General features: G+C 47.5%; 2 protein-coding genes across 2 annotated transcripts in view; one reads left to right on the forward strand and one right to left on the reverse strand.

Moving 5' to 3' along the window:
* LOC134945329 (cytochrome P450 2K1-like) overlaps positions 1–26364 on the forward strand; it is a 178053-nt gene that overhangs the window by 26638 nt on the left and 125051 nt on the right. The window lies entirely within an intron of this gene.
* LOC134945328 (uncharacterized) lies at positions 17212–25040 on the reverse strand. Its single transcript, XM_063934532.1, has 2 exons — positions 24960–25040; positions 17212–24760 (listed from the first exon to the last, which is right to left on the reverse strand). The coding sequence occupies exon 2, from the start codon at positions 20834–20836 to the stop codon at positions 18578–18580; it is 2259 nt and encodes a 752-aa protein (XP_063790602.1). The 5' UTR covers positions 20837–24760; positions 24960–25040; the 3' UTR covers positions 17212–18577.

The raw sequence follows: 26364 nt of genomic DNA on the forward strand, positions 1-26364 counted from the left end.
ATCTGTTACCATTTTATGAGTTGTTTGGAAGGAGCAGACCTGAGCAGGTGATGAATTGTGTGAACCTGTGCTTGCAGTATGTTTGAGCTGAAGTCTCATACCGTGTTCTAATCATAATGCAAAGTGACAAAAATGTGCACAAAGGGGCTCACACTGAGTTGTATGGAAATTGCGTCTAAAGGTGGGTACACACTATTAGATATATCTGCAGATCAATTGATCTGCAGATATATCTATGTACGGATCGGGCAGTGTGCTGTGCATACACACAGCCCGATCCGTCGGGGGACTGACGTCATGAACTGGGCGGGCGATCGCGCCCGCCCAGTTCACCTGTCAATCACCGCCGGCCGCCGCAGCATTTGTACGGGCGGTCGGACGACCGCCCCGTACACACACAGCGACGGGCCAATATATCGTTAGATATATTGGCTGTCGGCTGTGCTGCGCGGCCGACGCGATACGTCTGTGAACGACGGAGTTCACAGACGTATCGCCCGTACACACTGGCCGACGGTCCCGCGATGTATCGGCCGTTCAAGAGAACGGCCGATACATCGACCAGTGTGTACGGGCCTTAATCTGCATGTGCAAAATCCGAAAGAAAAGCGCATCTTGCTAGACTTGCTGAGCAGGTCATAAAGACTAAATGTAGCCAATTCTGCAGGCCTAGCATACCTACCTCCTCTTTTCTTGCTGACAACAGAAGCAAATGCACCAGGGCTATATTAGGAGGTACAGTTTCACACTGGCCCAATTTGGATATGGAAGAAAAGCAAAAAAAAACAAGTAACTTTGTGTCTGGATCAAACCATGTTGCTATGCAAGGGGAGCAAATAAATGTATATTTTTTTTCTGTGCAGGGTAAATACTGACTGTTTTTGCATGTAGCCCACAAATGTTAGTTTTATTTTTACACTGCAATTTAAATTTCAGTTAGGAAACTCCCCACCCAAATCTAAATCTCTCTGCACATGTTACATCTGCCCCACCTGCAGTGGAGCATGGTTTTGCTCAGGTGTTACTTCTCTTGGAATGATTCATCATATCACTATAATACTGCAAATAGATAGCAGTAGTAACATTGCTATAAATGCATACTTGCCTACTCTCCAGGGACATCTAGTGGACTTCTGGGAATTTCTGGGAAGTCCTAATGACTAACTGTATAGTCTGTCACCTCCAGCATCCCATGTACTTCCTGATGAAATGCGCAGGACCTGTGGTGAGATAACACAATTCACAGAGTATAGCACCATCTTGGCCCTATTTCTCTTCACAGACCTGAATTTTACAGCACTATGCCGTGAGAGGTAGGGCCTAATGATGGAAAGTGCCCAGACTCACCTCCACAATCCATCATCTGCATCTCCCTCTCATGAGCTGTCCTGGAGGGGAAAATGTATTAGTTGGCAGGGATGCATAAATGGGGCAGACTGCATTCAGCCAAACAGATTCAGCTGCCGGGTATCATCCTCATTAGTTAATTTTATGCATTATATGTTGAGCAGCCAAACAGGTGCATATGCGGATATTTAGTGGTCAGGAGAGGATGTATTTTGGATGGCCACACCTTTACAGTACCATCTACCCGCCCTCTCCTAAACCAAATTTGGATAAGCAAGATAGGCGAAGAGATGTGTTTTGTTGTAGTTTGAAGGATAGTCTTATATGTAAGTAGAAGTATTTTATATTGAATTCAGAAAAATCCAGGCAATCTATGTAAGAACTGGCCAAGAGGAACAGCAGGACAATAATGTTTTACACGCAAGATCAATCTAGCTGCTGTGTTCAGCCTCTCACTAAGCTACAGTACTTGAAGCAAATTCGAAGCCTACAGTAAAACCACCTTTTACTTTTCCATAATCCTTTCAGAAGCGATGTCTGAAGAACGGTGTTTATTATTTAGTAAAAGAAATCATAAAAGTATGTGAAACGATGAGATGATGTAATACAATTGTGATGAATGTGGTAAACTGTGATTAAAAACAATAAGATGCAATTACGATATGCATGTGAAAAGAGCACTCAAGCATATACAGTACATGTGACAAGAATATACAAACCTAACTAGTATTACATGTACAAACATAAATTGCAGTGCTGCCGATATAACTAAGCATGCCTAGCTGACTAAACAAGCCTATGTCGATACAATTAAAGTCATTTGCTCACCATCTAGTATGACTGCCGGCTAGAGGATGAATATAGCATGTGCCTGTGTCCATGTGTGAATAGAAATGGCTACTCACAGCTCTCTTTACCCAGCATGCATAGCTAGCTAACTACGAGAATTTAGGAGGTACAAAAGAGAAACAGACAACTTTGATTTTTTTCTGTGCTGACCAGGACTTGGTTATACAGGTCACTATGACACAGAAACAAATGGATTTAAACAAACTATGCTGGAAAGCATGACACTCCCCGTCTGGTATCACTGATACCACATTTCAAGAAGATAACAGTAAGAACATTTCAGATACTGGTCCGAGGAACAACTTAGTTTCTCCTTGCTTACACATCTTGACCTCAACATTAAGAACTTTCCCATCCTTGCTTGGGAATGTCCTGGTGACAAGACTTAAAGGCCACTCATTGCGTTGTGATTGAAAATCTCTAACGAGGACAATGTCACCTGGTTTTAGATTAGCTTGGGCAACTTGCCACTTGCTTCTTGGCTGCAAGGTAGAGATATACTGTCTTTTCCACCTGTCCCAAAAGGTGTTTGCAAGGCTCTGAGCTTGTCTCCATTGATGTCTGAACAAGTCTTTGGTGTTGAATTCTCCAGAAGGAGCATAGTTAGTCCCAGTCTTTTGAGTAAGAAGAGTGGCAGGGGTAAGCAGAAATGGATCTTCTGGGTCATTAGAAACTGAAGTTAAGGGTCTGGCATTGACAATAGCTGAGACTTCAGCCATAAAGGTAGTTAAACTCTCGTGAGTAAGTCTTGTAGTTACTACTTGCAGAAAGATGGAATCAATTATTCTGCATATTATGCCGATCATCCTTTCCCAGGCTCCTCCCATATGAGAAGAATGAGGAGGGTTGAAAGTCCATGTACAACCTTGTTTTCTAAGGTATTTCTCTACACCTCTGGTGTCAATGTTTGAATGAATTTGTAATTCCTTGGCTGCTCCGACGAAGTTGGTACCCCTGTCAGAGCGGATGTGTTTAACAGGGCCGCGGATGGCAATGAAGCGTCTCAGGGCATTGATGAAACTTGAAGTGTCCATTGATTCTATAACCTCAATGTGAACTGCTCTGATGCTCATGCAGGTGAATACAACTGCCCAACATTTGCTGTTTGCATTCACTCCTCTCGTGTGTTGGGTGGTAACAGTCCAGGGACCAAATACATTGAGACCAATGTTGGAAAAGGGTGGGTCTGTACTAAGCTGTCTTCTGAGTTTGAGAAGTGCCACGAAGTCTGCGACAAGTAATACATTTGAAGATTGTGTTGCTTACACACCTTTTCACTCCAATAATCCAGAACCCAGCAGAACGTAGAGCTCCCTCGGTTAACAGTCATTCCTGGTGTTTGACTTCATTTTGGTAGTGTTGCACAATTAAAGAAGCAATGTGGTGACTTCCGGGAATGATTAAAGGATTTTTCTCATTTGCTCCTAAGTTAGCTTCTTGGAGGCGACCTGCTACTCTCAATAAATCATTCTCTCATTCTCATCGAGAAATGGGTCTAGCTTTTTCAAGGTGCTGTCTGTAGGAATAGGATTCCCACTGGTGATGTTATGAATTTCTCTAGCATAGGTTTGGTGCTGAACAGCATGAATAATGAGATTCTTAGATTGTTGCTTTTTTTTCTACTGTGTAAGTATGCTGACAGTCAGTGCTTAAAGTGGTCCTAGAGAGGTGGTGGAACTCACCCCCCTTCCCACGGTGGCAATTAAACAAAGATATTGCGCGCGTTGTAGGCGCGCGCCGCAAAAAGGGGCGTGGTCTCAAAAAAGGGGCGTGTTACACAATAGTAATAACGCCCACAGTAGTAGCACCCCATAATACACATAATGCCTACAGCAGTAGCGCCTCTTATACAATGCCCACAGTGGTAGCGCCCCTTATATAGAGCCCATAGTAGTGGTGCCCCTTATGCAATGCTCGCAATAGCAGTGCCCCTTATGACCCCAGGATTGATGCCCCTTATGAAGTGCCCCCTTTACAATGCCCTCATTAGTAGTGCCCCCAGTAGTAATGCCCTTAATGGTAATGCCCCCAGTCGTTTAGCCCCTGTAGTTATGCCCCCTTGTAGTTTAGCCCCCAGTAGTAATGCCTCCAAGTAGTAATGCCCCCAGTAGTTTAACCCCTGTAGTTACGCCCCCAGTAGTAATGCCACTGTAGTTATGCCCCCAGTAGTAATGCCCTCCTGTAGTTTGCCCCCTGTAGTTTGCACCCAGTAGTAATGTCTCCCAGTAGTAATGCCCCCAGTAGTAATGCCTCCAGTAGATGCCCCTCTGTAGTTTGCCCCCCAGTAGTAATGCCCCCCCAGTAGTAATACCCTCCTGTAGTAATGCCCCCCAGTAGTAATGCCCCCCAGTAGTAATGTCCCCCAGTAAATGCCCCCCAGTAGATGCCCCTCAGTAGTAATGCCCTCCTGTAGTTTGCCCCCTTGTAGTAATGTCCCCCAGTAGTACTGCCCCTCAGTAGTCTGTCCCCCAGTAGTAATGCCCTTCTGTAGTAATGTCCCCTAGTAGTAATGCCCCCCAGTAAATGCCCCCCAGTAGATGCCCCCCAGTAGTAATGCCCTCCTGTAGTTTGCCCCCTTGTAGTAATGTCCCCCAGTAGTACTGCCCCTCAGTAGTCTGTCCCCCAGTAGTAATGCCCTTCTGTAGTTTGCCCCCTGTAGTTTGCTCCCAGTAGTAATGTCCCCCAGTAAATGCCCCCCAGTAGTAATGACCCCAGTAGATGCCCCTCAGTAGTTTGCCCCCCCAGTAATAATGCCCCCGTAGTAATGACCTCTCAGTAGTTTGCCCCCCAGCTGCTACACAAATAAAAAAAATAAAAAAACACAGAACACACCATACTTACCAAGCCCCGCTCCGTGTCCGGCCGCTGCAGTCCTCTCGTCGCCCGCTCCCCTGCACTATGAGAGAGACGTCATGACGTCTCTCCCATAGCGCGCACTGACTGAGCCGGAAGGCGGAGCTCAGTGAGCTCCTGCCTCCGGCTGCCGCTGTGCGGGAAGCGGCGCCCGTCATCTCCCTGCAGCGACGGGGGACACATCGCCGGGTTAGGTGAGCCAGAGGAGGCGGAACTGCGTTCCGTCTCCAAGTGGAACTGACGGAACGCAGTTCCGCCCCGTTCCGGCTCACTTTAACCCCTGCTGACAGTGATGCCAACCTTTACATTTGTTCTCATTTGCAGCTGCAGTGCGTTTAAAGGAACAAGCTATGTGAGCTAGGCAGGTAATGGCTCTAACAAGTGACTTCCAAGTTGAGAATCTTTGGAATCTGTGAGGTTCAAGTTGATAATCTGAAAATAAGAATTTACTCACCGGTAATTCTATTTCTCGTAGTCCGTAGTGGATGCTGGGAACTCCGTAAGGACCATGGGGAATAGACGGCTCCGCAGGAGACTGGGCACATCTAAAGAAAGATTTAGGACTATCTGGTGTGCACTGGCTCCTCCCCCTATGACCCTCCTCCAAGCCTCAGTTAGGACACTGTGCCCGGAAGAGCTGACACAATAAGGAAGGATTTTGAATCCCGGGTAAGACTCATACCAGCCACACCAATCACACCGTATAACTCGTGATAGGAACCCCGGTTAACAGTATGATAACAAAAGGAGCCTCTGAACAGATGGCTCGCAATAACAACCCGATTTGTGTAACAATAACTATTTACAAGTATTGCAGACAATCCGCACTTGGGATGGGCGCCCAGCATCCACTACGGACTACGAGAAATAGAATTACCGGTGAGTAAATTCTTATTTTCTCTGACGTCCTAGTGGATGCTGGGAACTCCCTAAGGACCATGGGGATTATACCAAAGCTCCCAAACGGGCGGGAGAGTGCGGATGACTCTGCAGCACCGAAAGAGAGAACTCCAGGTCCTCCTCAGCCAGGGTATCAAATTTATAGAATTTTGCAAACGTGTTTGCCCCTGACCAAGTAGCAGCTCGGCAAAGTTGTAAAGCCGAGACCCCTCGGGCAGCCGCCCAAGATGAGCCCACCTTCCTTGTGGAATGGGCTTTTACAGATTTAGGCTGCGGTAGTCCCACCGCAGAATGCGCCAGCTGAATAGTGCTACAAATCCAGCGCGCGATAGTCTGCTTAGAAGCAGGAGCACCCAGTTTGTTGGGTGCATACAGGATAAACAGCGAGTCAGTTTTCCTGACTCCAGCCGTCCTGGAAACATAAATTTTCAGGGCCGTGACTACGTCCAGTAACTTGGAATCCTCCAAGTCCCTAGTAGCCGCAGGCACCACAATAGGCTGGTTCAAGTGAAACGCTGATACCACCTTCGGGAGAAACTGAGGACGAGTCCTCAACTCTGCCCTATCCACATGGAAAATCAGATAAGGGCTTTTATAGGACAAAACCGCCAATTCTGACACACGCCTGGCCGAAGCCAGGGCCAACAGCATGACCACTTTCCACGTGAGATATTTCAAATCCACAGTCTTAAGTGGTTCAAACCAATGTGATTTCAGGAACTCCAACACCACATTGAGATCCCAAGGTGCCACTGGGGGCACAAAAGGAGGCTGAATATGCAGTGAAGCCAGTTCTTTCTGGAAGAAAATCGACAGGGACGAAATCTGGACCTTAATGGACCCCAATTTGAGGCCCAACGTCACCCCTGCTTGCAGGAAATGCAGGAATCGACCCAGTTGAAATTCCTCCGTTGGGGCCTTCCTGGCCTCACACCAAGCAACATATTTCCGCCAAATGCGGTGATAATGTTTTGCGGTGACATCCTTCCTGGCTTTGATCAGGGTAGGGATGACTTCCTCCGGAATGCCCTTTTCCTTCAGGATCCGGCGTTCAACCTCCATGCCGTCAAACGTAGCCGCGGTAAGTCTTGGAACAGACAGGGCCCCTGCTGCAGCAGGTCCTGTCTGAGCGGCAGAGGCCAAGGGTCCTCTGAAAGCATCTCTTGAAGTTCCGGGTACCAAGCTCTTCTTGGCCAATCCGGAACCACGAGTATAGTTTTCACTCCTCGCCTTCGTATTATTCCCAGTACCTTGGGAATGAGAGGCAGAGGAGGAAACACATAAACCGACTGGTACACCCACGGTGTTACTAGAGCGTCCACAGCGATCGCCTGAGGGTCCCTTGACCTGGCGCAATATCTTTTTTGCTTTTTGTTGAGGCGGGACGCCATCATGTCCACCTGTGGTCTTTCCCAACGGTTTACCAGCATTTGGAAGACTTCTGGATGAAGTCCCCATTCTCCCGGGTGGAGGTCGTGCCTGCTGAGGAAGTCTGCTTCCCAGTTGTCCACTCCCGGAATGAACACTGCTGTCAGTGCTAACACATGATTTTCCGCCCATCGGAGAATCCTTGTGGCTTCTGCCATTGCCCTCCTGCTTCTTGTGCCGCCCTGTCTGTTTACATGGGCGACCGCCGTGATGTTGTCTGATTGGATCAGTACCGGCTGGTTCTGAAGCAGGGGCCTTGCTTGGCTTAGGGCATTGTAAATGGCCCTTAGCTCCAGAATATTTATGTGAAGCGAAATCTCCTGATTTGACCACAGTCCTTGGAAATTTCTTCCCTGTGTGACTGCACCCCAGCCCCGAAGGCTGGCATCCGTGGTCACCAGGAACCAGTCCTGTATTCCGAATCTGCGGCCCTCTAGTAGATGAGCCCTCTGCAGCCACCACAGCAGCGACACCCTGGTCCTTGCCGACAGGGTTATCCGCTGTTGCATCTGGAGATGGGACCCGGACCATTTGTCCAACAGGTCCCACTGGAAAGTCCTTGCGTGGAACCTTCCGAATGGAATTGCTTCGTACGAAGCTACCATTTTTCCCAGGACTCGTGTGCATTGATGTACCGACACCTGTCCCGGTTTTAGGAGGTCTCTGACCAGAGATGACAACTCCTCGGCTTTTTCCACTGGAAGAAACACTTTTTTCTGGTCTGTGTCCAGAATCATTCCCAGGAACAGAAGACGTGTCGTCGGGACCAGCTGTGACTTTGGAATATTGAGAATCCAGCCGTGCTGTTGTAGCACTTCCCAAGAAAGTGCTACCCCCACTACCAACTGTTCCTTGGACCTCGCCTTTATCAGGAGATCGTCCAAGTACGGGATAATTAAAACTCCCTTCTTGCGAAGGAGTATCATCATTTCGGCCATTACCTTGGTAAAGACCCTCGGTGTTGTGGATAACCCAAACGGCAGCGTCTGGAACTGATAGTGACAGTCCTGTACCACAAATCTGAGGTACTCCTGGTGAATGGGGTCATGCAGGTACGCATCCTTGATGTCCAGGGAGACCATGTAATCCCCCTCGTCCAGGCTCGCAATAACCGCCCTGAGCGATTCCATCTTGAACTTGAACCTTTTGATATAAGTGTTCAAGGATTTTAAATTTAAGATGGGTCTCACCGAACCGTCCGGTTTCGGTACCACAAACATTGTGGAATAGTAACCCGTTCCTTGCTGAAGGAGGGGTACCTTGACAATCACTTGCTGTGAATACAGTTTTTGAATAGCCACCAACACTGCCTCCCTGGCATAGGGAGTTGCCGGTAAGGCAGATTTTAGGAAACGGCGGGGGGGAGACGTCTCGAATTCCAGCCTGTACCCCTGAGATACTACTTGAAGGACCCAGGGACCCACCTGTGAGAGAGCCCACTGTGCGCTGAAATTTCTGAGACGGGCCCCCACCGTGTTAGGGTCTCCTGCCCTGTGCTGCCACGTCGTCATGGCAACCGGGAGACAAGTGCTAGCGGAGTAACCTGAGCGCAGCTGATACTCCGGTTCGGGTCTTTTGCTGTGCAGTGGTTACAGGCTCTGTGCACGGCAGGGGATCCGGTGCTGGTTTTTGTGCTCACAGTCTGTGAGGTCTGAGTGGGGCGTGGACAGCACCTGCTTTATAAGGCCTCTTCTCAGGTTAAGCAGATGCTGCTGAATCTTTGTTGGTTAGTCAGTTCCTGAAAGTTAGCCAGTACTGTGTAGCTTTGTATTTGTTGTTGCTTACTGCAAATAGGCCTGGGGATTTGGTACTACACTCTGCCAATCCAGACCTAGCAGTAAGACTGGAGTCAGTCGTTTAGCTTGCTGGGGTTCTTTTACTACTCTGTGAACATAGCAAGTTTGCGGCTGTATTCTAAGACTTGCCTGCCTAAATCCTGTCTCACTGTGCAAGGTGTCAGGTGTCAGTTTAGTGGCAGTAAGCTGAACCTGTGCACTGCAAGTGAGAATTAGGATTGTGGAGACTCTCCTTGTGTCTATCATTCCATCTCTGACCAAGGAGTTTACTGCCACACCCGTTGGTAACCCTTTAGGGTTTTGCTGTTGCCCTTAGCAACAGCATTTCGGGTTCTCTACGTATTAAAACACAACATCTTGCTTTTCCCATCTGAGCATTACTAATACTAGGGAGACACCCAGTTCCTTAGCCTCTGGGCTTCTCTGTTCACTTTGTGTGTATTTTGTTACCCTATCACCTTCTGTGTACGTAATGTCATATTCCCCAGTCTGTCTGTGAGTTCATTTGTTTTGCATACCTATCCGTTCAGACACCAGTACATTCCTGCAGGCACTGGTGTGCATAACAGTTCAAACACCAGTACATTCCTGCAGGCACTGGAGTGCATAACAGTTCTGACACCAGTACATTCCTGCAGGCACTGGTGTGCATAACACACCGTACCCGGGTCCGCCTGAGCAGCCCCAGCGTCATGCTGTGGACTTACCGGACGCAGGGGAGGACTTCTGCTCTTGGGAACTAGCTGTATGCTGCAGCTTTTTTCCTCTACCTTTGCCTCTCGGCAGAAAGGATGAGCCTCTAGCCCTCTTCTGGGGCCGAAAGGACTGTACCTGATAATACGGTGCTTTCCTTTGCTGTGGGGTAGCCTGTGGCAAAAAGGTCGATTTCCCAGAAGTAGCTGTGGAAACGAGGTCCGAAAGACCCTCCCCAAACAGTTCCACCCCCTTATAGGGCAAAACTTTCATGTGCCGTTTCGAGTCGGCATCGCCTGACCATTGCCGAGTCCATAACCCCCTTCTGGCGGCAATGGACATAGAGCTTATTTTTGATGCCAGCCGGCAAATATCCCTCTGTGCATCACGCATGTATAAGACAGCGTCTTTTATATGCTCTATCGTCAGCAAAATATTGTCCCTATCCATAGTATCAATATTATCCGACAGGGAATCTGACCACGCAGCCGCAGCACTGCACATCCATGCTGATGCAATAGCTGGTCTCAATATAATGCCCGTGTGTGTGTATATAGCTTTAAGGGTAGTTTCCTGCTTTCTATCAGCAGGTTCCTTTAGGGCGGCCGTATCTGGAGACGGTAGTGCCACCTTTTTTGATAAGCGTGTCAGCGCCTTATCTACCCTAGGGGGTGTTTCCCAACATGACCTATCCTCTGGCGGGAAAGGGTACGCTGCCAATAACCGTTTAGAAATTATCAATTTCTTATCGGGGGAAGTCCACGCTTCCTCACACACCTCATTTAATTCCTCAGATGCAGGAAAAACTACAGGTAGTTTTTTCTCACCAAACATAATACCCTTTTTTGTGGTACCTGGGGTATTATCAGAAATGTGTAATACATTTTTCATTGCCTCAATCATGTAACGGGTGGACCTATTGGAGGGTACACTAGTCTCATCGTCGTCGACACTGGAGTCGGTATCCGTGTCGACATCTGTGTCTGTCACCTGAGGTAGCGGGCGTTTTAAAGCCTCTGATGACATTTGAGACGCTGGAACAGGCACAAGCTGAGTAGCCGGCTGTCCTATGTCGTCAAACCTTTTGTGTAAGGAGTCGACACTGTCACGTAATTCCTTCCATAAGTCCATCCACCCAGGTGTCGACCCCGCAGGGGGTGACATCACATTCACAGGCATTTGCTCCGCCTCCACATCATTTTCCTCATCATACATGTCGACACAGCAGTACCGACACACAGCACACACACAGGGAATGCTCTGACAGAGGACAGGACCCCACAAAGCCCTTTGGGGAGACAGAGGGAGAGTATGCCAGCACACACCAGAGTGCTATATACCACAGGGATATCACCTATAAAGAGTGTTTTCCCTTATAGCTGCATATATATATTATACTGCGCCTAAATTTGTGCCCCCCCCTCTCTTTTTTACCCTTTCTGTAGTGCAGGACTGCAGGGGAGAGCCAGGGAGCGATCCTTCCAGCGGAGCTGTGAGGGAAAATGGCGCCAGTGTGCTGAGGGAGATGGCTCCGCCCCTTTTTCGGTGGGCTTTCTCCCGCTATTTTAATAATTCTGGCAGGGGTTAATATACACCTATATAGCCCCTGGGGCTATATATGGTGTCAGTTTGCCAGCCAAGGTGCTTTTTTATTGCTGCTCAGGGCGCCCCCCCCAGCACCCTGCACCCATCAGTGACCGCAGTGTGTGGTGTGCATGAGGAGCAATGGCGCACAGCTGCAGTGCTGTGCGCTACCTTGGAGAAGACAGAAGTCTTCAGCCGCCGATTTTCCGGACCTTCTTGCTTCTGGCTCTGTAAGGGGGACGGCGGCGCGGCTCCGGGAACGGACGACGAGGTCGGGTCCTGTGTGCGATCCCTCTGGAGCTAATGGTGTCCAGTAGCCTAAGAAGCCCAAGCTACCACCACTTAGGTAGGTTCGCTTCTTCTCCCCTTAGTCCCTCGGTGCAGTGAGCCTGTTGCCAGCAGGTCTCACTGTAAAATAAAAAACCTAAACTATACTTTCTTTCTAGGAGCTCAGGAGAGCCCCTAGTGTGCATCCAGCTCGGCCGGGCACAGAAATCTAACTGAGGCTTGGAGGAGGGTCATAGGGGGAGGAGCCAGTGCACACCAGATAGTCCTAAATCTTTCTTTAGATGTGCCCAGTCTCCTGCGGAGCCGTCTATTCCCCATGGTCCTTACGGAGTTCCCAGCATCCACTAGGACATCAGAGAAATCATGGTATGGATTGTAGTTACTTGTGGACGTATTTCAACATCTGAGTCTGCATCTACTAACTCAAATGTGTTACTTCCAGTATTGTTGCGATCTGTCTTGTACTGGAATTCAGGTCCTCTGAACCATGTGGTGTCTTTGAAGAGACTGGCTGGGATGTCTCTGTAGCATGATCTGCAGGGTTATGAGCAGTGGATACATAATGCCACTGTTTTGGATTGGTGGATCTCCTGATCCTTAGCACACGATTGCTGACATAAACATGGAATCGCCTAGTCTCATTGCAAATGTAGCCTAACACTACTTTACTATCTGTGTAGAATTCTGTTTCTGAGAGTTCAATGGTCAACTCTGATGAAATGAGCTCAGCTAGTTCTACAGCTAGTACTGCAGCACAAAGTTCTAGTCTGGGCACTGTGTGCTCTGGAAGTGGTGGTAGCTTTTCTTTGCGTATGACAAATCCGATTTTGCATTCACCTTTGTTGTCTATGGTTTTAAGATATGCAACGGTAGCGATCGCTTGGCCTGAAGCATCAGAGAATACACACAGTCTCTGGTTTCATACTTCTGTGGAAGGCACTGGAGCATATGGACGTGCAATATAAAGGTCGGTTAAGGCGGACAGAGAACTTTTCCACTCTTCCCACAATTCTCTTTTCTGTAAAGGCAGTGGAGCGTCCCAATCAGATGACTCACAGGTTAGGTCTCTGAGTAGGGCTTTACCTTGGATAGTGACAGGAGCTGCAAATCCTAAAGGGTCATACAAGCTGTTTATAGCAGACAAGACACCTCTGCGAGTGAAGGGTTTTTCCTCGCTGTTTACTTGGAAGGTGAAGGAGTCCGATTTCAGGTCAAATAGAAGTCCAAGGCTACGTTGGCCTGGTGGAGAATCGGTCCATAAATCCATGTCCCTTAAGTCAGTGGTATGATCTTGGGAAGGGAATGCTTCCATCACTCCTTTGCTGTTAGAGGCTATTTTGTGAAGTCTGAGATTAGAACCTGAGAGCATTTCCTGAGCTCTCTTGAGGAGATTGATTGCTGTCTCATCTGTTGGAGTAGATTTTTAATAGTCATCCACATAGAAATCCTTTTCTACAAGTTGTCTAACATTAGAACCATACTCTAGCTCACCCTCCTGAGCTGAACGTCTGAGTCCGTAGATGGCAATTGCTGGTGAAGGGCTGTTACCAAAGATGTGTACCCTCATGCGGTACTCTACAATATCTTTAGAGGAGTCATTATCTTTGAACCAAAGGAATCTTAGGAAATTCCTGTCTTTTTCTCAAACAAGGAAACAGTGAAACATTTGTTGAATGTCAGCTGGGAAGGCAATAGTGTCCCTTTGGAAACGTATGAGTACTCCAAGGAGTTTTTTGTTAAGGTTTGGTCCTGTCAGAAGCACATCATTTAAAGAGATTCCTTCAAACTTGGCACTAGAATCAAACACAACTTTGATCTGACCTGGTTTCTTTGGGTGGTATACTCCAAACATTGGCAGGTACCAGCATTCGTCTGTGGCTTTAAGAATGGGAGTTATCTCAGCGTGTTCGTTCTCAAATATTTTGGTCATGAAGGAGAAGAAATGATCTCTCATCTCTGGTTTCCTGTGAAAGTTGCATTTAAGTGAAGAAAAACGTTTAAGTACTTGTTCTCTGTTGTTAGGTAGGCGTCGCCTGGGTGTTCTAAAGGGTAGAGTGGCAACCCAGCTGTTGGTACCATCTTTGGTTAGTCCTTCCTCCATTATTTCCAAGAATAGTTTGTCCTCTATGGACATTGCTACCTGGTCATCCATTCTTGTTCGTTGGAAGACTGTGTACCCCAGATGATCTTGGTAGTTGTCACAGATGTGGTGGTTGTCGCTAGGAGAATCTATGGTAGTACAATGTGGTAATTCTTTTATGAGGAAGTGGTTGCAACATGGCTGAAAAAGAGAAGAGCGCCCGTTTTCTAACGTACAAGTAAGCATGCTGTTGACAGAAGCTGGCTTGTGCACATTTCCAAGACATACTTCTCCTATTATGACCCATCCTAGGTTTAGTTGCTGAGCATAAGGCGCATTGTGTGGACCATTAATCTGACTTCTGGCTTTGTGGACCCATAGGAAATCTCTTCCGATGAATAGAGTTATCTGGGCCTGTGTGTCCAGTTCTGGTACCAGATGTGCTATACGTTTCAAATGTGCATAGTGAATAACTGCGTCTGGTGTAGGAATTTCAGACCTATTATCTGGGATTTCATCGAATTCAGTGATGGGAGGTAAGGAAAGGCATGTCTTTCCATCTATAGACTCGATTTGATAACCAGTGGCTCTCCTTCCTGATGTCTCAAATCTCCCTCCACAGGTCCTTAAATATTAAAGGTCTCAAAGAAGTTCGATCTGGCTAGGGACCTGTTACTTTGGTCGTCTAGGATTGCATAAAGTTTAACAGCTTTATCTGGCTGGCCTTTTGGGTAGACCCTGACCAAACAGATTTTGGAGCAAGATCTATTGCTAATGGCATCTTTGCAGACTTCAGTACATTGTGAAGTTATCTCTGGTGTGGCTACAGTAGTGTCTATTTGTTCTGCATTGTGCTCCACGCCATGCTCGGTGTCACCGTGACTGTGTTGTAAAGTCCATGGGGGAGGCCCAGGGTGTAGAGCTGTGTTGTGATCTGTGCTGTGACATTCTGTGCAGTTAACCTTACAGTCTTTAGCGAGGTGAGATGTGGAAAAGCAGCACTTGTAGCAGATACCATTTTCTCTTAAGAAGACCTCGCGGTTCTCTAGAGACTTCTCTCTGAAGGCTCTGCATTTCAGGAGAGGATGTGGTTTGTGATGCAGAGGACACTGCTTGGCAGAATCTTTATCTCTGGTCTCTTGGTGAACAGAGCTGGTAAACCTATGGGAAGAATCTGAATAATGCACAATAGTCTTATGAACTGCGACTGATGTCTTGCGGGGGTTAGGTAGCATAGGGGCAGCACCTGTTAGGGTAAAAGCAAAACTAGGGTCATTCCTGGTCTTAGCTTGCTGATGTACAAAGTCCACAAAAACGGAGAATGGTGGAAATGCTACATTGTCCCGTTGTTTATATTTGAAGCCATGGGTGATCCATTGTTCCTGTAGATTATAAGGTAGCTTCTGCACTATGGGGTTGATACCTCTGGCCGTGTCAAGGAAGGAAAGTCCTGGTAAGTCTCCTTCACATTTGGCTACTTGAAGCTCCATTAGTAAATCAATTAATTCTCTAAGCCTCTGATAGCCTTTGTTAGGTAGCCTAGGGAATTCATCAATTCTTTTAAACAGTGCACTTTCTATTATCTCTGGTGAGCCATAGCATTTGTTAAGTCTATCCCAGATCATCTTAATGCCATTCTTAGGGTGTTTAATATTGATCACTCTTATCCTTCTTGCATGCTCAGCGGATTAATTCCCAATCCATTTAATTAGTAGGTCTATCTCTTCACTATGTGAAAGGCCTTACCCTGCATTTTGGAAGGAGGATTGCCAGGCTCTAAAACTCTCAGGGCGATCATTAAACTTTGGAATTCCGTTTGTGACCAGGTCACGCCGGGCAAGAAACTTAGCAAAGTCTAATGTGTCTTGATTGGCTCTAGGAGATGCTGTTGGTACATTAACATGGTGGGTAAGAGGTGTGTTGTCGTACCTGTTGGGATTGTCTGGTTTCTGTCGACTTGATACGTATCATTTTCAAGCGCGGGAGGCTGTGTCTCTGTTGCAGCTAGCAGATTCAGATATCTGACGTGAAGGAGAGTCGTCCCTCGTGAGCTCACTGTGTCCAGAGTTCTCCTTCTTGCAAGTTTGGAGTTTGTTGCTGACTTGTTCTGGCGCTGCATAACGTGTTTGGCTTATTTCACTGATGACATCTGATTTAATTTCCTGCACTGATGGAGAGTTGCTGCCATTTTTAGAGACTTGGTATACATATTCTGATGTGCATTGCATTGAATTCTGTGATCCAGGTTCTGCATCAAATTCATCAATAGTTCCCTCTGTGTCCTGCAGTTGTGCAGACTCTAAGAACTCTGCTTCAGCTAGGGAAGCTGCGGCTTCCTTTTCAGCAGTAAGTTTCTCGCTAATTGCTTCTAAGCATTTTTTTTCTCCATATCCTTTTCTGCTTCCAGACGTGCTTTTTCTGCTTCCAAACATGCTTTTTCAATTTTTAACTGCATTTATTGTTCAGCAAAGTTGGCCCATACTCTTGCTGCTTCAGCTTTTGCACGTGCAACGATGGCTGCATTACTGACAGATGCTGCTTTTGAGGAACCAGAGACTCGGGACCTTGTTTTGTTTGAAGATGTTGTTTTCTGAGACATAATGATGGGGTATAAATGCTTGACTGTGTAGAGACTGCTGTATTGCTGTGTGCAGATAACTGTTCTGACAGTGTAGCAGGTCTCTGGGATGTCAGGGTCTTGGAACTGTTGTTAAGCTGTTTGACTGTGCAGGGACTGTTGTATTGCCGTAAGCACGTGGCTGCGCTGACAGTGTGAGGTTTCTGTGAAGTCAAATGGCGGTACTCCTATTGCTGACTTGCCACGGTTAGTAGACTGTATAGAAACTTGTGCTGTCATATGCAGAGAGCTGTGGCTGGCAGTGTAACAGATCTGTAAGTCAGTATATGTGATTCACTTGCTGACAGACAATGTTGCTGACAAAGTCAGGGTATATGTGTCCCACTCACTGGCAGTATTAGATGTTTACTGTTCAGCCTCTCACTAAGCTACAGTACTTGAAGCAAATTCAAAGCCTACAGTATAACCGCCTTTTACTTTTCAATAATCCTTTCAGAAGCGATGTCTGAAGAACGGTGTTTATTATTTAGTAAAAGGAATCATAAAAGTATGTGAAACGATGAGATAATAATAATAATTTTATTCATATAGCGCTCTTTCTCCAATAGGACTCAAGGCGCTTAACAGATACATAGCATAATATAGTACAGAAAATAAGATTTTACTTACCGGTAAATCTATTTCTCGTAGTCCGTAGTGGATGCTGGGGACTCCGTAAGGACCATGGGGAATAGACGGGCTCCGCAGGAGACAGGGCACTTTAAGAAAGAATTTGGATACTGGTGTGCTCTGGCTCCTCCCTCTATGTCCCTCCTCCAGACCTCAGTTAGAGAACCCGGAAGAGCTGACAGTACAAGGAAAGGATTTTGGAATCCAGGGCAAGACTCATACCAGTCACACCAATCACACCGTATAACTTGTGATAAACTTACCCAGTTAACAGTATGAACAACAACGGAGCATCAGATCAACCCTGATGCAACCATAACATAACCCTTATTTAAGCAATAACTATATACAAGTATTGCAGAAGAAGTCCGCACTTGGGACGGGTGCCCAGCATCCACTACGGACTACGAGAAATAGATTTACCGGTAAGTAAAATCTTATTTTCTCTAACGTCCTAGTGGATGCTGGGGACTCCGTAAGGACCATGAGGATTATACCAAAGCTCCCAAACGGGCGGGAGAGTGCGGATGACTCTGCAGCACCGAATGAGCAAACACAAGGTCCTCCTCAGCCAGGGTATCAAACTTGTAATACTTTGCAAAAGTGTTTGAACCTGACCAAGTAGCTGCTCGGCAAAGCTGTAATGCCGAGACCCCTCGGGCAACCGCCCAAGAAGAGCCCACCTTCCTTGTGGAGTGGGCTTTTACTGATTTTGGTAGTGGCAATCCAGCCGCAGAATGAGCCTGCTGAATCGTGTTACAGATCCAGCGAGCAATAGTTTGCTTTGAAGCAGGAGCACCCAGCTTGTTGGATGCATACAGGATAAACAGCTACTCAGTTTTCCTGACTCTAGCCATCCTGGCTACATAAACCTTCAAAGCCCTGACCACATCTAGTAACTCGGAATCCTCCAAGTCACGAGTAGCCACAGGCACCACAATAGGTTGGTTCATATGAAAAGATGACACCACTTTTGGCAAAAATTGTGGACGGGTCCGCAATTCTGCCCTGTCCATATGGAAAACCAGATAGGGGCTTTTATGTGACAAAGCCGCTAATTCCGACACACGCCTAGCTGAAGCCAAGGCTAATAGCATGACCACCTTCCACGTGAGAAATTTTAACTCCACGGTTTTAAGTGGCTCAAACCAGTGTGACTTCAAGAAACTCAACCGTTAAGATCCCAAGGTGCCACTGGAGGCACAAAAGGGGGCTGAATATGCAGCACTCCCTTTACAAACGTCTGAACTTCAGGTAGAGTAGCCAGTTCTTTTTGAAAGAAAATGGATAGGGCCGAAATCTGGACCTTAATGGACCCCAATTTTAGGCCCAAAGTCACTCCCGACTGTAGGAAGTGAAGGAAACGGCCCAGCTGGAATTCCTCCGTAGGGGCATTCCTGGCCTCACACCAAGCCACATATTTTCGCCATATACGGTGATAATGTTTAGCCGTCACGTCCTTCCTAGCTTTTATCAGCGTAGAAATAACCTCATCCGGAATGCCTTTTTCTGCTAGGATCCGGCGTTCAACCGCCATGCCGTCAAACGCAGCCGCGGTAAGTCTTGGAACAGACAGGGCCCCTGTTGCAACAAGTCCTGTCTTAGAGGCAGAGGCCATGGGTCCTCTGTGAGCATTCCTTGCAGCTCTGGATACCAAGTCCTTCTTGGCCAATCCGGAACAATGAGTATTGTTCTCACTCCTCTTTTTCTTATGATTCTCAGCACCTTGGGTATGAGAGGAAGAGGAGGAAACACATAAACCGACTGGAACACCCACGTTGTCACTAGTGCGTCTACAGCTATCGCCTGAGGGTCTCTTGACCTGGCGCAATACCTCTGTAGCTTTGTGTTGAGGCGGGATGCCATCATGTCCACCTGTGGCAGTTCCCACCGACTTGCAATCTGCGCGAAGACTTCTTGATGAAGTCCCCACTCTCCCGGGTGGAGGTCGTGCCTGCTGAGGAAGTCTGCTTCCCAGTTGTCCACTCCCGGAATGAACACTGCTGACAGTGCTCTTACGTGATTCCCCGCCCAGCGAAGAATTCTGGTGGCTTCCGCCATCGCCACCCTGCTCCTTGTGCCACCTTGGCGGTTTACATGAGCCACTGCGGTGATGTTGTCTGACTGAATCAGCACCGATTTGTCGCGAAGCAGGGTCTCTGCTTGACTTAGGGCGTTGTATATGGCCCTTAGTTCCAGGATATTGATGTGAAGGCAAGTCTCCTGACATGACCACAGACCTTGGAAATTACTTCCCTGTGTGACTGCCCCCCACCCTCGGAGGCTTGCATTCGTGGTCACCAGGACCCAGTCCTGAATGCCGAATCTGCGGCCCTCGAGAAGGTGAGCACTCTGCAGCCACCACAGAAGAGACACCCTGGCCCTGGGGGAAAGGGTGATCAGCCGATGCATCTGTAGATGTGATCCGGACCACTTGTCCAACAGATCCCATTGAAAGGTCCTCGCATGGAACCTGCCGAAGGGAATGGCCTCGTATGATGCCACCATCTTTCCCAGGACTCGCGTGCAGTGATGCACCGACACCTGTTTTGGTTTTAAGAGGTCTCTGACCAGTGTCATAAGCTCCTGAGCCTTCTCCGTCGGGAGATAAACCCTCTTCTGGTCTGTGTCCAGAATCATGCCCAGGAAGGGCAGACGAGTCGTAGGAATCAACTGCGACTTTGGAATATTTAGAATCCAGCCGTGCTGTTGTAACACTTCCCGAGAGCGTGCTACGCTGATCAGCAACTGCTCTCTGGACCTCGCCTTTATGAGGAGATCGTCCAAGTATGGGATAACTGTGACCCCTTGCTTTCGCAGGAGCACCATCATTTCCGCCATTACCTTGGTAAATATTCTCGGTGCCGTGGAGAGACCAAACGGCAACGTCTGGAATTGGTAATGACAATCGTGTACCACAAATCTGAGGTACGCCTGATGAGGTGGATAAATGGGGACATGAAGGTATGCATCCTTTATGTCCAGAGACACCATAAAATCCCCCCCTTCCAGGCTTGTGATGACCTCTCTGAGCGATTCCATCTTGAACTTGAACCTTTTCAGGTATATGTTCAGGGATCTTAAATTCAATATTGGTCTGACCGAACGGTCCGGTTTCGGTACCACAAACATGGTCGAATAATAACCCTTTCCTTGTTGAAGGAGGGGAACCTTGACCACCACCTGCTGAAGATACAATTTGTGAATTGCAGCTAATACTATTTCCCTCTCTAAGGGGGAAGCTGGCAGGGCCGATTTGAGGTATCGGTGAGGGGGCATCTCTTCGAATTCCAGCTTGTATCCCTGAGACACAATCTCTATTGCCCAGGGATCCACCTGGGAGTGAACCCACTTGTGGCTGAATTTTCGGAGACGCGCCCCCACCGGGCCTAGCTCCGCCTGTGGAGCCCCAGCGTCATGCAGTGAATTTAGTAGAAGCCGGGGAGGACTTCTGTTCCTGGGAACTAGCTGTGTTGTGCAGCTTTTTTCCTCTACCCCTGCCTCTGGCAAGAAAGGACACACCTCGGACTTTTTTGCTTTTTTGTGATCGAAAGGACTGCATTTGGTAATACGGTGCTTTCTTAGGTTGTGAGGGAACATATGGCAAAAAATTTGACTTTCCAGCAGTAGCTGTGGAGACCAGGTCTGAGAGACCCTCCCCAAACAACTCCTCACCCTTGTAAGGTAAAACCTCCATGTGCCTTTTTGAGTCGGCATCGCCTGTCCATTGCCGAGTCCACAGGACCCTTCTGGCAGAAATCGACATTGCATTTATTCTAGAGCCCAGAAGGCTAATGTCTCTTTGAGCATCTCTCATATATAGGACAGCGTCTTTTATATGCCCCAGGGTCATTCATAGGCGTGCGCAGGGGGGGTGCCTGGTGCGCACAGGCACCCCCTAATGTCCGGCAATCCGATCTCACATGCCTGATGCAGTGATCGTTGAGCAGGCTCATTACTGTCCCCTCTGCGTTGCACCCTGTCAGGACTGCATTACTGACTGGACACCTGGGTTAATCAAGGGTGCCACTGCCACTGGCTTTCAAACTCCCGGCTCCACCTCAATGTACAAAAACAGCGTGATGTGATGTGATGACATCATGCTGCTCGCACGCCCACCCATCACACGCCCACCTCACTCCTTCTATTCTATGCCAACGCCAGCCACTGATGAGGAAGACAAATTCAATACTGGCAGGCGGTCGGCAGCAGCATTGACACATAACGCGTTTTTGTAGCAGTAACTAGTCTGCGACTGTCAGTGTCATTGAGTGACTGCAGCTTGCAGGGGAAAGAGAGGGTGAGCCAGACCAGGCTGAGGAGAAGCAGTGTAACTGCAGTGAGTGCAGCTTGGTGCACACCACAACATCTGACAATGCATCTGCATTATTAGGATTGGTACAAGGGTGGATATTTTATATTACGTTGACAGTCAATAGATGGTGCTAGACATGCCCAAAAGGCGGTGATAGACACACCCCTCCAATAGTGCACCCCCTAATAAAATGTGCTGCGCACGCCTATGAGGTCATTAATATAGTATCCTTGTCCAAGGTATCAAGTTCCTCAGATAAGATATCCGTCCATGCTGCTACAGCACTACACACCCAGGCCGACGCAATTGCCGGCCTTAGTAAGGTACCTGAATGTGTGTAAATGGACTTCAGGGTACCCTCTTGCTTTCTATCCGCAGGTGGCCGTATCCTGTGACGGCAGGGCTACCCTCTTGGATAAGCGTGTTAGAGCTTTGTCCACCCTAGGGGAGGATTCCCAGCGTAACCTGTCCGTTGGCGGGAAAGGATACGCCATAAGCATCCGTTTGGAAATCTGCAGTTTTTTATCTGGAGATTCCCAAGCCTTTTCACATAACTCATTTAGCTCATGTGACGGGGGAAAGGTCACCACCTGCCTTTTTCCCCCATACATATGAACCCTCTTGTCAGGGACTGGGGTTTCCTCTGTGATGTGCAACACATCCTATATTGCTATAATCATATAACGGATGGCTTTAGCCAATTTAGGCTGTAACTTTGCATCATCGCAATCGACACTGGAGTCAGAATCCGTGTCGATATCTGTGTCAACAATTTGGGATAGTGGGCGCTTCTGAGACCCTGACGGCCTCTGCGACATAGGATCAGGCATGGGCTGCGACCCTGACTGTCCTAAGGTTTCAGCTTTATCCAACCTTTTATGTAAGGAATTAACATTATCATTTAAAACCTTCCACATATCCATCCAATCAGGTGTCGGTGCCGTCGGCGGCGACCCCACATTCATTTGCTCCCGCTCTGCTTCCACATAGCCTTCCTCGTCAAACATGTCGACACAAGCATACCGACACACCACACATACAGGGGATGCTCTTTTTGAAGACAGTTCCCCCACAAGGCCCTTTGGAGAGACAGAGAGAGAGTATGCCAGCACACACCCCAGCGCTATATGTCCCAGGAATCACACAGTAACTTAGTGTTAACCCAGTAGCTGCTGTATATAATGTTTTTGCGCCTAATTTATGTTTTCCCCCCCCTCTCTTTTTACCCTCTTCTACCGTGAATCTGCAGGGGAGAGCCTGGGGAGCTTCCTCTCAGCGGAGCTGTGGAGAGAAAATGGCGCTGGTGAGTGCTGAGGAAGAAGCCCCGCCCCCTCAGCGGCGGGCTTCTGTCCCGCGTTTCTGTGTAAAATTATGGCGGGGGCTCATGCATATATACAGTGCCCAACTGTATATATGCCCACTTTGCCAAGAGGTCCTAACTGCTGCCCAGGGCGCCCCCCCCTGCGCCCTGCACCCTACAGTGACCGGAGTATGTGGGTGTAGTGTGGGAGCAATGGCGCACAGCTGCAGTGCTGTGCGCTACCTCAGTTTGAAGACTGGAGTCTTCTGCCGCCGATTTCGAAGTCTTCTTGCTTCTTTCACCCGGCTTCTGTCTTCCGGCTCTGCGAGGGGGACGGCGGCGCGGCTCCGGGATCGGACGACAAAGGGTGAGATCCTGTGTACGATCCCTCTGGAGCTAATGGTGTCCAGTAGCCTAAGAAGCAGGACCTATCTTCAGTGAGTAGGGCTGCTTCTCTCACCTCAGTCCCACGCTGCAGAGAGTCTGTTGCCAGCAGATCTCTCTGAAAATAAAAAAACCTAACAAAATACTTTCTTATAGCAAGCTCAGGAGAGCTCACTAAACAGCACCCAGCTCGTCCGGGCACAGATTCAAACTGGGGTCTGGAGGAGGGACATAGAGGGAGGAGCCAGAGCACACCAGTATCCAAATTCTTTCTTAAAGTGCCCTGTCTCCTGCGGAGCCCGTCTATTCCCCATGGTCCTTACGGAGTCCCCAGCATCCACTAGGACGTTAGAGAAAATAATGAAGTACAGAACAGATTTTCATAAAATACAGAGGCATGGAGATACTAAAGGGACAATTATGGGAATGCTTGAGTGAAAAGGAAAGCCTTGAGTCTACTTTTGAAGGATTCTATAGTTGGGGCCTCTCGCACTGTGCTGGGAAGTGAGTTCCATAGAGTCGGAGCCGCATGACTAAAAGCTCGACCCCCAGATGAATTACGGGAGATTCTAGGTACTGCTAAAAGTCCTTCATCTACAGATCGCAGTAATCGAGTGGGGCAGTATGGGGTCAGAAGCTGCTTCAGGTACCTTGGGCCCTGGTCATGTAATGCTTTGAAACTCAGTAAGCCAATCTTGAAGATGATTCGCCATCTTACAGGCAGCCAGTGAAGGGAGTAGAGTATGGGTGTTATGTGGCTAGAACGGGGCTGGTTGGTTAACAGCCTGGCAGCTGTATTTTGCACCTGCTGTAAGCGGTGCAATTCTTTTGCTGGGAGACCAAGGCAGAGGGCATTACAGTAATCTAATCGAGATGATACAAATGCGTGGATGACTATTGGCAGATCATCTCGGGGAATTAAGTGCTTGATTCTGGCTATGTTCCTCAGGTGAAAGAATGAGGATTTGATTGTGGCTGATATCTGATGTTTAAGTGTCAAGCCACCATCCAGGACAACGCCAAGATTCCGCACATGATCAGTGGTTTGTAATTCTGAATCCCCGAGTGTAAGTCCAGTTGGTTGGCTATGCTGCAGTCTTGTCCTTTGATAATTGCGGTCCTATCATAAGGACCTCTGTTTTATCCGGGTTCAGTCGCAGCCAACTAGCACTCATCCACTCCTGTAGCTCAGCTAGACAGCCATTTAGGGTTGCTATTGGGTTATCAGTGCCCGGAGCAAAGGACAAGTACAGTTGTGTATCATCTGCATAGCAGTGGTAGACCAGGCCATGGCGCCTGATTATTTCACCCAGTGGGAGCATGTATACTGCAAAAAGCATGGGGGATAGTATAGAACCTTGTGGGACACCACATGGCAATGGCACTGGTGGTGATGAGTATAATCCAGACGATACTCTCTGTGACCTGCCTGTGAGAAATTATTTGAACCAATTTAGGACTGTGCCATCCAGTCCACAAAAATGTATCAGACGCTCAATCAGAAGCCCATGGTCCATGGTATCAAATGCTGCCGAGAGATCCAGAAGGATTAATATTGAACAGTCGCCTCTGTCTCTTGCCATCAGAAGATCATTTAACACACACACACACCAGGGCTGTTTCAGTGCTATGTCTCCTGAATCGTGATTGGAATGGATCATAGATGATGTAATACAATTGTGATGAAAGTTTTAAACTGTGAATAAAAACAATAAGATGCAATTACGATATGCATGTGAAAAGGGCACTCAAGTATATACAGTACATGTGACATGAATATACAAACCTAACTAGTATTAAATGTACAAACATAAATTGCAGTGCTACCGATATAACTAAGCATGCCTAGCTGACTAACCAAGCCTATGTCGACACAATTAAAGTCATTTGCTCACCATCTAGTACGATTGCCAGCTAGAGGATGAATATAGCATGTGCCTGTGTCCATGTGTGAATAGAAATGGCTACTCACAGCTCTCTTTACCCAGCATGCATAGCTAGCTAACTACGAGAAGTTAGGAGGTAAAAAAAAGAAATAGACAACTTTGATTTTTTTCTGTGCTGACCACTAGAGGGAGTTGGTTATACAGGTCACTGTGACACAGAAACAAATGGATTTAAACAAACTATGCTGGAAGGCATGACATGCTGCATTCAAAATAGATTGCAGGGGTAACATTCTGTCTAGGTGAAGACCACTATGGACACTATTGCAATAACCAATGCAGGATGGAAAGTGTTAGATATGGGTGTGTCCTGGATCTTTTTCTTAGATGTTCGTAATACAATTTGGACACAGATTGCATGTGATCCCCAAAGGACAGTACAAGGACAAGGATGACACCAATGCAGTGAGCTTCAGAGCTATTGTTGTTTTGTCAACGGAAATAGGTAATAACTACTAGTGGCCGGTGGAAATATTATTAACTTTGTTTTTGAAAGATTGAGTTTGCGAGATGACATCCAAGGTGAAATTTCAGAAAAACATTAAGTATCGTGGGCTGACACTAACACAGCAGAGGACCTTAAACTGAGCCTTGCAGTACTCCAACTTATAGAGGAACCGAAGAGGACGTGGATCCAGAGAAGTGACACTGAAAGAAGTATTTGATAAATATGACGAGAACCTGGATAGGACAGTGTCCTGAAGGCTTAAAGACTGTAGCATTTGTATGAGAAGAGAGTGCTTATCAGTGTCACATTCTTCAGATGTCCAGGAGAATTAGTGAATATAAAACTTTAGACTTACAGTAGTATTGACCTAATTATTCACCATTTTAGTCAGTGGAGTGTCGGGAATGAAAGCCAGACTGAAGTGGGTTCTATCAGCTGCATGAGATGGCAAAGGAGCTTAGAGACAGGACAGTAATTTCAGAGAGAAAACTCGTGTAAGAATTGTGTCGTTTTTTTTTCTGAATAGGAGTAATCACTGGATGGAAAGATTCCGAGAGAGAGAGAGAGAGAGAGAGAGAGAGAGAGAGAGAGAGTGTATGAGAGAAAGAGCAATTACAGATGGAGTTTAACTGATTTGTGAGGGTACAGGATTAAAAGGAAAGGTAACAGAGTAGATAAGCGAAGGTAGATTCATTGTATGATCAAATGAAGAAGAAGTGTCAGAGGATTAATGGAAGGAATTGAGCAGGTTAAGGAAGACCATCAGATCTTCTCAGTCTGTCTTTGAAGTGGCAGTGGTGAATTTCCCATTAGACACGCGCCTAGGGTGGCTCTTGGGTGCTTGTGTTGGTACTGTCAGCCCAGAAATACCAATAACTGCAAAATATTTCCACTGTACTGTACCAT

The sequence above is a fragment of the Pseudophryne corroboree genome, chromosome 7, assembly GCF_028390025.1.
Source record: "Pseudophryne corroboree isolate aPseCor3 chromosome 7, aPseCor3.hap2, whole genome shotgun sequence".
In the NCBI taxonomy this organism is placed as follows: domain Eukaryota; kingdom Metazoa; phylum Chordata; class Amphibia; order Anura; family Myobatrachidae; genus Pseudophryne; species Pseudophryne corroboree.

Excerpts from the sequence above, each read along its gene's own strand:
- LOC134945328 (XM_063934532.1), bottom strand. The coding sequence starts at position 20,836 with ATGCAATGTCGATTTCTGCCAGAAGGGTCCTGTGGACTCGGCAATGGA.